The sequence below is a fragment of the Tamandua tetradactyla genome, chromosome 3 (assembly GCF_023851605.1).
Source record: "Tamandua tetradactyla isolate mTamTet1 chromosome 3, mTamTet1.pri, whole genome shotgun sequence".
Lineage (NCBI taxonomy): Eukaryota > Metazoa > Chordata > Mammalia > Pilosa > Myrmecophagidae > Tamandua > Tamandua tetradactyla.
The window spans coordinates 148,495,053-148,507,274 of record NC_135329.1 but is presented as its reverse complement, the minus strand read 5'-3'; the positions used below and the strand labels follow the sequence as shown (position 1 = coordinate 148,507,274).

Below are 12,222 nucleotides of genomic sequence, written 5' to 3'. Positions count from 1 at the left end.
GAAAATTACAATTTTTATATAGAAAGACAGAGGAACTAGCATAGCCACAACAATTTTGAAAAAATATATAGTTGGAAGACTCACACTCTCTGCTTCCTGATATCTATAGTTACAGAAGTCAACAGTGTGATATTAGCTTCAAGGCAGACAAATACAACAATGGGACAAAATGGAGAGTTCAGAAATAGGCCCATACATCTATAGATAACTGATATTTTACAAAAGTGACACACTAAAGAAAGCAAAGTCTTTTCCACAAATGGTGCTGGAACAATTGTATGGCAATAGACAAAAGAAAGAGAGAGAGAGAAAACAATCTTAATACCTCAAACCACAAACAAAAATTAACTAAAATGGATAACCGAACTAAATGTAAAACCTAAAACTATAAAAGTTTAGCAGACAACATAGGAGAAAATCTTTGTCACCCTGGTTTAGGCAAAAAAATTTTTAGGTACAGTAGCAAAAGCATAATCCATAAAAGAAAAAAATTGATAAAAAGCAATTAATAAAAATTAAGAACTTCTACTCTTCAAACAAAACTATTAAGAGGTTAAAGAGAGAAGACACATTGGAAGTATTTCCAAATCACGTACCTTATGTAGGACTTGTAAAAAGAATATATAAAGAACTCTCAAAACATAGTAAGAATCAACCCCCCCCCCCCAAAAAAGGGGCAAACAATACATATAGATGCTTCACCAAAGAAGATATTTAGATGGTAAATAAGCACAGGAAAAGATGTCCAACATCTTTAGTCACCAGGGAAATATACATACTCACCATTAACTGGAAACAACCCAAAAATCCCTTAACTGGGAAATGATTAAACTATGGTAGATGGCACATTCCATATAATGGAATGCTACTCAACCATAAAAAGGAGTAAAATAAAAAGGAACAAAATACTAATAGGCTCAACAGCATGCTAATAAGCTCAAATGCCTGAATGAAAGAAGGCAGATTCAAAAAGTGACATTCATGTGTCCATTTATGTGACTATAAGGATAGAAAAAGATCAATGATTACCAGGAGCTAGGAGTAGATGAAGGGGTTAACTACAAAGGAGCTAAGCAAGTTTCCTGGGATGATGAAACTTTCTACAGCTTCATTGTGATGGCAGTTATATTACTGTATATATTTTTCAAAATTTGAAGAGCAGTGTGCAAAAAAGGGTAAATTTTACTATATGTATGTTAAACCTTAAGAAAAAAATGAAAACAAAACCCTGAAAATTAGAAAAGGGTAAAATTTATTATCAGTTTACTCTTTCAAGACCAATTTTTCTTAAGTCTATATTAGAGTTCAGCAAACTACAGCCCATAGGCAAATTCACCTGCTCCCTATTTTTGTAAATAAAATTTTGTTAGAACACAGCCACACTCTACAGCTGCTTTCATGCTACAATGGTATAGTTGTATAGTCATGACAAAAATTATACAGCCCACAGAGGCTAAAATATTTACTATCTGACCTTCTCAGAACAGTCTGCCAAGCCCTATTCTACATAATTTTCCTGGCACTTAGGCTCCTGGCTACACAAAAAAGACACAAATATACATGGGCTTTTAATTTTGCTTATATTAACACCTTTTAGGAATTTTAGCACCAAGAATGGTTAGGCATTTTTTAATTATTCCTCACAAATGCCTAGGGTTTAATATACACAGAAAATACTGCTCTTTGTGGAAATGGAAATGTTGTCCCAGGAAGATTTCCTAAGTTAGCCCAAGTTACGTAGCTATTAAGTAGGATAGCCACAAAAAGGATACAGTAGAGAGTGGGTCATGGTGGCTGAGTGGCAGAGTTCTCACCTGTTATGCTAGAGACCCGGATTTGATTCCCAGTGTCTGCCCACGTAATAAAAAAAAGATATAGTAGATATTACTGACTTTGCTAAGGTCAATAACATACCAGGTCTCAATTTTATACTCAACGGAAGATTATACTTTGGAGGGAAATTATGCTGAGTTATTCAAAAGCTTTTAAATAGGACAATCTTAAGTACACTAAAGAGATTTTCAGACTCATCACAAATTCAATCACCATAATTTGATGAAAATGTAAAAAACAATTAAAAGTAGAAACCTGACCCCATGACAATAAAAACTAAAGCCATACAGAATAAAAAAAAAAACTTTCTTAGGGTTAAAAATACATTAGGAAAATATCTACATCAGTCTAGATATAATCAAACTATTTAATATTTCCTTTCATTTAAGGCTTCCTTTCATTTAAACATTTACAAGTTTCATATTATATGGATATAAATGGCCGAGAAATACTACAAAATAGTTGTCAAAGAAACAGCTGGCCATAATACTTAAAAACAATGATATTAAATTAACTCCAGTTATTTATATCATGCTCAATTTTTAAATAGTATGTAGTATCTTAAAATCCCTTAATATTCAGGCACATTTTACCTATTTCTCGTTACTAGCCATACACAACACAAGAAAAATACAACTCACTATCTATTAGTTAAAAACACTAAGAAGCCATATTGTTTGTGAATCTCTTTAACATATTTTATAATTTCTACTTTTCCTGGATTTAGGGTACCCAACACATTAATACTGTAGCTACTCACCCAACATGCAATCAAAAAAATAATAAACTGGACTTCTAAAGGGTTTCATAGAAAATAAAATTTTAAGCCCAATAATACACATTATTCAGAAGTCATCAGATATACTGTAGATTCTATGTCTTGATTTCTCACATGTAAAAATTTATTCTGAAAAATTACTTATGATTTAAAATTTTATTCAAATAAGGAGAATGCTATTTAAAATTCAAAATACACACAAGTATTTGTCAGCAAATATTCAGGTTTTCTGTCAGCAAACAGTAAGTGGGAACAAGCATGTTACTACTTTTTAGTAGTACTTTTTAACTACCATGACTTTACAGACTCAATTTTAAAAGTAAAGGCATTCAACCCCACTTTGTGGGACATGACTCCCAGGGGTGTAAATCTCCCTGGTAACGTGGGACCTGACTCCTGAGAATGAGCCAGGACCCGGTATCATGGAAATAGAAAGCCTTCTTGACCAAAAGGGGGAAAGAGAGAAATGAGACAAAGTCTCAGTGGCTGAGAGATTTCAGAATTGGGAGGTTATCCTGGAGGTTATTCTTACATATTACGTAGCTATCTCGTTTTAGTTTATGGTGTATTGGAGTGGCTAGAGGGAAGTAACTGAAACTGTTGAGCTGTGTTCCAGTAGCCCTGATTCTTGAAAAGGACTGCATAACTATTTTGCTTTTACTATGTGACTGTGTGATTGTGAAAATCTTGTGTTTTAATGTTCCTTTTACCCAGGGTATGGACAGATGAGTAAAAAAAAATAATAAGGATAAGAAATAAAAACAATTAATACAAACTAAAAAAGAAATAAAAATATAGCAAAAAAGAAAAATGAAATAATAAGAATAAATAAATAAATAATGGGGGAGATAAAGGGTAAAAATTGGGTAGGGTGAAATACTTGGTTCAATGAGAGGGAGGGTTAAGAGGTATGAGATGTTTAAGAGTTCTTTTTTCTTTTTCTGGAGTGATACAAATGTTCCAAAAATGATAATGGTGATGAATACACAACTATGTGATGATATTGTGAGCCACTGATTTAGAAATGGTTGGCCTGTATGTGTATGGATATTTCTCAGTAAAAATATATAAAAAAAAAAAAAAAAGTGGGGCAGGGGGCACCATTTTGGAAAAAGGTTCAGAGCTGACACCAAAAGAGATCTTTGGAGATGCACAAAGAAAACGCTCCCAGGGAAGCTATTTGAAATGAAAAACCGGGAGAGAAAGCTATCAGACCTGGCCATGCACCTTCTCAGCTGACAGAGAAACTCTGAACATCATCAGCCTCTTAAGTCAAAGTATCTTTCCCTGGGTGCCTTAGTTAGGACATTTCTATACCCTTAGAACTGCCAACTTGCAAGTTAATAAATTCCCTTTTTAAAGGCAAAAAAAAGGGGGTGCAAGGGTAGTTCAGTAGTAGAATTTTCGCCTGCCATGCGGGAGATCCAGGTTTGATTCCTGGCCCAAGCACTTCCCAAAATCAAAACAAACAAAAATTCAACAAGTGGTGCTTAAAAACAGGATACTCAAATGGAAAAAGAATGAAATGACCCCTGCCATACAGCATACAAAAAAAAAAAAAAAAAGTAAAGGCAAAAAACTGAATTACCATAATGGGATATCGTCATGGTCAGGTTCCTGTGTCAACTTGGCCAGGTGGTAGTACCTGTTTGTCTGGTTGGGCAAGGGCTGGCTTGTCTTATGCTATGAGGACATTTCACAGAATTAAATTATAATCACGTTGGTTACATCCACAGCTGATTCCATTTGTAATCAGCCAAGGGGAGTGTCTTCTTTAATGAGTGATGCTTAATCCAGTCACTGGAAGCCTTTTAAGGAGGATTCAGAAGAGACAGGATCTCTTCCTACTTCGACCGGTGGGCCTCTCCTGTGGAGTTCGTCCAGACCCTCCATTGGAATCGTCAGCTTCACAGCCTGCCCTACAGATTTTGGACTCTACGTTCCCATGGTTACGTGAAACACTTCTATAAATTTTATATTTTACAAATATTTCCTGTTGAATGTTTCTCTAGAGAACCCTAACTAATACAGATATCAAAGTTACCATTTTCTTACACAATCTGTTTTGATAGTGACTCACTTCAATAGAAAAGAGAAACAAGACCTCTCTAGGGTGCTCTATAGACAGTAAGCCTTAAAAAAATATATCCTAACTAGAATAATCAATTACTGTCTCAATGTTCCTCATATTAAGAACACAATCAGTTGTAATAATTAAGATTAAGTTATCACAGCATATGTTTGATGAAGTATTTTTATGTCCAAAAATTTCAAAGATAAAAGTCTAGATTTTGTATTCTGGTATACAAATTATATTGTACAATTAAATGAATGTGATGGTGAGCATTGTTATAAAACATATTACTATATACAAAAGAAATATACAAAAATATATATAAATAAATTATTAAATTTGTTCAAAAACACAGGTTACCAAGAATTTTTTATTTTAATAATAATAAACATTACAAAATTTATTTAGGATAGTATAACAGCATTATAATCCAAACAGAGTATCCTAAATTTATGTGGGATTTTTACTAAGTAGAACCTAATATATCCTTTATATAGTAAAAATCTATAATTTTTTAAAACAAACAAATAAAAGCCTAGTAGTTCAAAGCCAATCTGCTGCCAGACTGCCTGGGTTTGAATTCTAATTCCTCCTCCACTTATCAGCTCTGTGACCTTGGGCAAGTTATTATCCTTTCTTTGTCTGCATTTCCTCACCTGTAAACTGGGGATACTAACCATCCTAGTATTGTTGTAAAGATTAAATGAGTTTAAAATGTCTGGGGTATAAAAAGAAAATACCTAATTTACTACCACCATTCTAGAAATTTCAAGTACCATAATTTCCAGATATTTTGACTCCTTATAGCCTCTTCCTGGTTTTATAAAATATTGGAAAATTTGAGGGCATAAAATAAAATCCTTAGAGTTTACATAAATATTTCTATTGATATTCCTGTGAAAACTATCCTCCCTCCCCTGCAAAAGGAATTAAATAGCAAAGATCCAGAACAGCCCAGTTATCAGGGTAGGAGGAGAACCTCAGATCCCACAGAAGTAAATGTGGAGTTTGGTGCCTCTTCCCAGACCCTTACCTTTTCTATTTTCCTCCCTTCCCTATCCCCAGACCCCATTTCTCTCTAGGCTGTTTCTTTTTTTTTTTTTTTTTTTTGAAAGACAGAGAGAAGGAAGGAAGGATAGAAGGAAGGAAGGAAGGAAGAAAGGGAAACATTTTTAAACATTTTCTTGTTTTTTATTGTATTCTGTTTCTCCGTTTTTGTTACATGGGCTGGGGCCGGGAATCGAACCGAGGTCCTCCGGCATAGCAGGCAAGCACTTTGCCCGCTGAGCCACCGCGGCCCGCCCGGCTGTTTCTTTTTTATGACTATAAACAACAGACAGTGCTTTATTTTGTTAATAAGATAATGATGAGTAACTTAACAAGCACATTTCTCCTGTTTACACTCAAGGTTTTTTTTTTCTGTTTTCTGTTGGCATAATAAAGACAGACCATTTCAAGACAAAAAAAAAAAAATACTGACCTATCTATTCTCAAATCAAAAAAATAAAATCCAGGAACCTATCCCTTTATCAAATGTAAATTATGGCTGCTCTTATGAAATGTTTTAAGTCAATTAAGTTTATATACAAAGAATGATTTTAAATGGCAATCTATTATAAGATTCATTGTCTTGTAAACATTCACATTTTCTAGGTACATACTTGTTAAGAACATTTTCCCTGTGATCAGGCTCGCCACCATATACTATATATCCATCAAAGTAATATGGAGTAGGTAACACAAATGACCTGCCTTAGAAAAGGCAGTTTATTCCACATGTATAAAGCTCAGTGAGGAGGATTTTGGAAAGATCAAAAGAAAATAAATATAACATCCATACAGTTATTTAAGCTTTACTTTTATTTTTATACATGTTTCAAAGGAAACAAAGATACAGAGTACAATATATCAAATGGAATAAATTCAGAATATTTTAATGTGTACACAAAGAACAGTATTAAGTACCTGTAAAGAGATAATATGTTTTGAGGTTTCCAAAAGCAGTGTTTTTGGTTTTAAAATTGTGATACCATTATCTATTGTAATAGTCAAGTAATACATATTTCAAAAGTTAGATTTTTAAAAAATAATAATTAACAAGTAACTCTAAGACAACCTGATAGGTGAGCTGCCTTTATCATGATCTTCAAAATAATGCTGTTCAATTCTTCTACAGAAAGCAAGGAGGTTGCTATAGTTTTTCACCTTCTCAGAAAGTTCATCATTGGTCAACTGTGTGGTAAGAATGGTGTACAGATGCCCAAATACCAACGCATCTAGTTCAGTAGGCCTAAAACAAAAGTGAAGATGAGAGTTCCATGAATGGCATTTAGCTATCACAGTAGAAAATATGCCACTTTTAAAAAACACTTATTCATCACTTTAAAAGAAAAAAGGCACAGAAGAAAAACTTCCTACCCAAATATGGTAGCATTTTATTGTTTTTGGCTTGGTTTGCTATTTGTTTGACTTGCTTTACCGAAGTAGTGGTATTATCTGAGATAAATCAAAACAATATTTGTGTTGTATGACTGCCAATTAAATATGCTAAAATAAGATAAATGTAATACAGAATAAGAAATGTGTAACACCTAAGGCAAGGTGTTAACAATAAGGGGGGTATACAGGAACTCTGTATTTTCTGTGTGATTTTTCTGTAGACCTACAAACTTTTCTAATAAAAAAATAAATGTAATCGATAATATTCACTTTATTCATTAATTAAATCACTAAATATAGCAGGTTTCCAGCGTGCTCTGGCACACTGAAATATAAAAACAAGATACTCTGAAACATGGACACAAAACATAAATTACCAAAGTACAATTTAGTAAGTGCTTTAATACATGCATAAACTAAATGTTGACAATGCATAGAAGATTTCACTGTGGTGCTGGGACAAAATGATATCAGAATATCCAATAATACATCAACAACATGATTTAACTTTAATTTTATCACTTCTAAAGTAACAGCTCTCTAAAGGAGACATAAAAATGGCCTTAACAAAAAATTGTCTAGCATGTTTTACAGGCATACTTCATGTTATTGCACTTTGATTTACTGTGCTTCGCAAATAATGCATTTTTTACAAATTGAAAGTTTGTGGCAAACCTGCATCAAGTAGGTCTATCGGGTGGCATTCTTCTAACAATGTCTGCTTATTGATGCCTCTGTGTCACATTTTAATTAAGGTAGGGACACTTTTTTTTTTAGATATAATGCCATTGCATTGTGAGACTACAGTATAGTGTAAACATAACTTTTAAGTGCACTGGGAAACTAAAAAATTTGCGTAATTCACTTTATTGCTATATCTGCTTTATTGCAGTGATCTGGAACCAGATCCTTAATATCTCCAAGGTAAGCCTGCACAGTACTAATAAAAAATGAATTTTATCTACACAAACTAATGGTCTATAAATGGGGCATTCCCAATATGCATTATATTAAAATAATTACTTGTGCAACACTGCCAAAAGGAGAAAATACTATTTTAATTATGAACTAATTACTGCTGCCAGTCCCAAACTGATACAATTTATGAAAAAATATTTGTTAGCTCATTTAAATGTGAAAATATGTTGGAGTAATCTGTTTTGGAAGAAAGAGGATAGGTTTGGGTGGTAGTCAAATATGAGTTGAACTTCAATTCAAGCATATCCTAGCTATGCAGTCTTGAGCACTATTAATAAATGACTTCATGCAGTTGCAGGACTCTAATTAAATATCATCTTCATGCCCCTAATTCCCAAATACTTATCTCCAGTCCCAGTTTCTCCTCTGAGCTCCAGACTTATAAATCCAAATGTCTATATGACATTTCCACTTGAACATCACACCTGCTTATCCTGACCCATCTTTCCAAATAAAAGGCACCTATATCCACCCAGCTGTTCAAGTCAAATATCTAGGGTTTACCAGGAGACTCCGTCTCCAACACACATACTGAATGCCACCACTTGTCTCCCTCTCCATTTTCTCTAGTTTAAGCCACCATTATTTCTCACTTGATCACTGCACTAGCCTCCAAATATGTCTCCTTACTTCTACTGATTTCCATACAGTAGCCAGAGTGATTTTTCTAAAACATCACTGGATCATACCAACTTAAACTATTCCAATGGATTTCCATTAAATTTAGACTAAAATGCCAAATTCCTACTCCTCATCATACAAAGCCTAGATGATCTGGCCCCTGCCTACCTCCTCGGCCTCTTCGCCTACCATTTTTCTCCCTGACTCCTTCCTTCTCAATACATAACCAAACTGGCCTTGCTTCCTCCACTGGAACATAGCCAGCTCCAACCAATCTTTGGGCCTCGAAACTATTTCTGCTGCCTGGAATACCTGTCCCCTGAACTTTTCTGCAGGCTCTTACTTGTTTTTTTCAGAATTAGCCTTAAATGTCACATCTTAAAAAAACTCTCCTGCCTACCCAAACTAAAGTGGCCACTTATGTTACTTACTATTGTGTGATCCTATTTTAATTCTCTATGTGGCACTTAACACTACCTAATATTTTTGCTTACTATCTCCCTTTACCAGAAAGTAAGTTCTACAAGAGAAAGGCCCTTGTCCATTTGTTTACTGCTGCACCCCAATACCAACAGAACTATGTCTGGCACACAGTAGGTTCTCAATATATATGTGTTCACTGAACCAATAAATAGGTGAGGCATTTCTCATATACACTGTAACTGTGTTTATATAACCGTTTCCCCCACTATACTTCAAACTCTTTGTGTGCAAACACTGTATATACTTTATATACCCCTAGTTCTTAACACAATATCTAAGGAAATCAATCAGCATTTGCTGAATTAATGAATGAATCAATCAGCCAATCAATGACATAGAAAACAAAGCATCCTGATGAAAGGTATATGGGATTTTTTTCAATAGTAATCAGTCACATTCTTTCAAACCCTTCCCCCTTTTAACATATTCATGAAGTATTAAACAAAGCTAGGGGTGCAATCTTTGGCCATGTTTAAGAAGGTAATCAACTAGATAGTTTAAAAAATAAAAGAGTACCATGATCAATAGTACCATCACAGTTATCTAATAGTGTCATGACAGATGAAGAACCAATAACAAACTGATCATTAAAAGAACCAAGGATGTAAAAGGGAGATAAATGTAGAGCTGAGGCACTTTGTGAAAAGTAATATAAACACCAATTCTGCTACATACCTAAACATTTTTCCCAAAAGGCACATCATCTCACCAATTAAGAATTCATTTTCCTAACCCTTATTTAGGGCTAACTTTATACTAGAAAGAAAGGTGGATATATAACCTGATTGAACTTCTAATAGAGCTGAAGGGCATCCACAATCATTAAGTGAAAGTTTTGATTGATTTCAAGTATGAATATATGTTCAACAGAGTGATCTAAAAGTACCCCTGCAGTGGCCAAATTATTGTTTGCTGCAAATACACATCCAAACAACTCAAGGGTACTAAACTCTATATAAGCATGAGCATACACTTACAGATCTGATGTTTATAAAATTAGCAATTTCATGGCAAATTACTTCAGAACACCAACAGGCAGCAGAATACTATATACTAAATCATACAAAGCATATACATGTGCATATGAGTATATACACATATACACACATTTTATATATATTTATGTATTTACACACATACCTTCATGTAATTTTAAACCCATTGTTTTATAATCCTTAAAAAAAATTCAATTAACTGACTCTCAAATATATACACTACCAATTCCTACAATTCTTTCTTTTTAAAAAGTATGCCTGGGTAATGATTATGCAACTCTATACCTTTATTAAAACTCATAGAACTACACACCTTAAAGCTATATACTCTTACTATATGTAAATTATAACTCAATAAACCTGACTTAAAAAAAAATTAGGAAACAAACTTGTTAAAATATATGCAACTCATATGAGTGAAAAAAATTACTTTTCCCAGTATTTCTACTGAATTGTTTAATCAACCCAAGATCTTTATGTACATCCTATTTTAATTCCTTTCCTGTATCATATGAAAAGAACACATAACTTTCCACCATTCTGTTTATTAAGTAGTTTGTAGATTGCAATTGAACTATACATAGCAACTCTCTTCCCAAGACCTCTAAGATCTCTCATATATATTCTCAATTTATCTTTAGAGACTTTTTATTTGAAAAATATCCCAGGGTGATATACAAATACATAGTTTTTAACTACCTCTATTAAAACCTTTATCATATTGTATAGTAATGACTAGTTTACATGTCTGTCCTTAAGAGATATTCCTGATGGCAAAGACTGCATCTTAGAAATTTTGGCCTCCCAGAACCTAACACTGTGCCTGACACCCATGAAATGTTAAATAAACATTTGATGAGTACAAAAATGAATTTTAAACCAAAAAGATCTTTTCATAAATATTCATTAAGTCATCATAATTCAGTTTTACATGTTCTTTATCTATTAGGCTATATGAAAAATAATCCCATGTTGAAATTATCCTATGATAATTCACGGTTAATGGTCTCTTCTTGATTAAAAAAAAATCCTCTATGCTAAAACAAATTTGCAATCCAACAATATAGATGAGAAAGTAACTAAAAAAGTTTAAATTTCTTACTGTTTATTGAAAAAATATAGCTGTGTTCCCAGTCTTTGCGAAAGAGCTTGACAGCACTGGTCTACATCTTCCAAGACCTAACATAAGCAACAAAGCCCAAGGAAAAATATTTAAATTAGCAAAACAATAAAAAGTATCTAAAAATTTATATCACATTTCCTAAAAATAAAGGTTAGATTAACCCTTCATAAAATATTTAAATCACTGTGGTATTATACATACGATGGAATATTATTGCAGCTTTAAGACAGAATAAACTTATGAAGCGTGTAATAACATGGATGGACCTAGAGAACATTATGCTGAGTGAGACTAGCCAAAAACTAAAGGACAAATACTGTATGGTCTCACTGATGTGAACCGACATTAGAGAATAAACTTGGAATATGTCATTGGTAACAGAGACCATCAGGAGATAGAAATAGGGTAAGATAATGGGTAATTGGAGCTAAAGGGATGCAGACTGGGCAACAAGATCGGATACAAAAACTCAGAAATGGACAGCACAATACTACCTAATTGTAATGTAATTATGTTAAAACACTGAATGAAGCTGCATCTGAGGTATAGTTTTTTTTTCTTTTTTCTTTTTTTTTATTATTTCTTTTTAATTTTTTTAAAATTTTTTTCTATTATCGTTTTCTTTTTCTGTTCTCTTTCTATTTCTTTTTCTAAATCGATGCAAATGTACTAAGAAATGATGAATATGCATCTATGTGATGATATTAAGAATTACTGATTGTATATGTAGAATGGAATGATTTCTAAATGTTGTGTTAGTTAATTTTTTTTAATTAAAAAAATATTTAAATCATACTATAGACCACATATATAACATAAGTAGTATTTTCTATATAAAACTAGAAGAAAATTTGAGAGTAAATCTCCTTTAAATGAAAGTGGACTTAAGTAATTTAAA

The 12,222-nt window shown here is 33.0% G+C and overlaps 1 protein-coding gene across 9 annotated transcripts in view; it reads right to left on the bottom strand.

The window, feature by feature from the left end:
• Positions 1–6,554: 6,554 nt before the first annotated feature.
• Positions 6,555–12,222, bottom strand: part of MTX2 (metaxin 2) — a 150,143-nt gene continuing 144,475 nt past the window's right edge. For 5 of the 9 annotated variants that reach the window (XM_077154250.1, XM_077154249.1, XM_077154252.1 and 2 more), the window contains 2 exons: positions 11,304–11,380; positions 6,555–6,975 (listed from right to left, as the gene is read on the bottom strand). In XM_077154250.1, coding sequence (XP_077010365.1) covers positions 6,792–6,975; positions 11,304–11,380 — 261 coding nt within the window. In that variant the 3' untranslated portion in view covers positions 6,555–6,791. The remainder of the gene's footprint in view (positions 6,976–11,303; positions 11,381–12,222) is intronic. The other 4 variants (XM_077154253.1, XM_077154255.1, XM_077154256.1 and 1 more) reach the window with 1 other exon arrangement.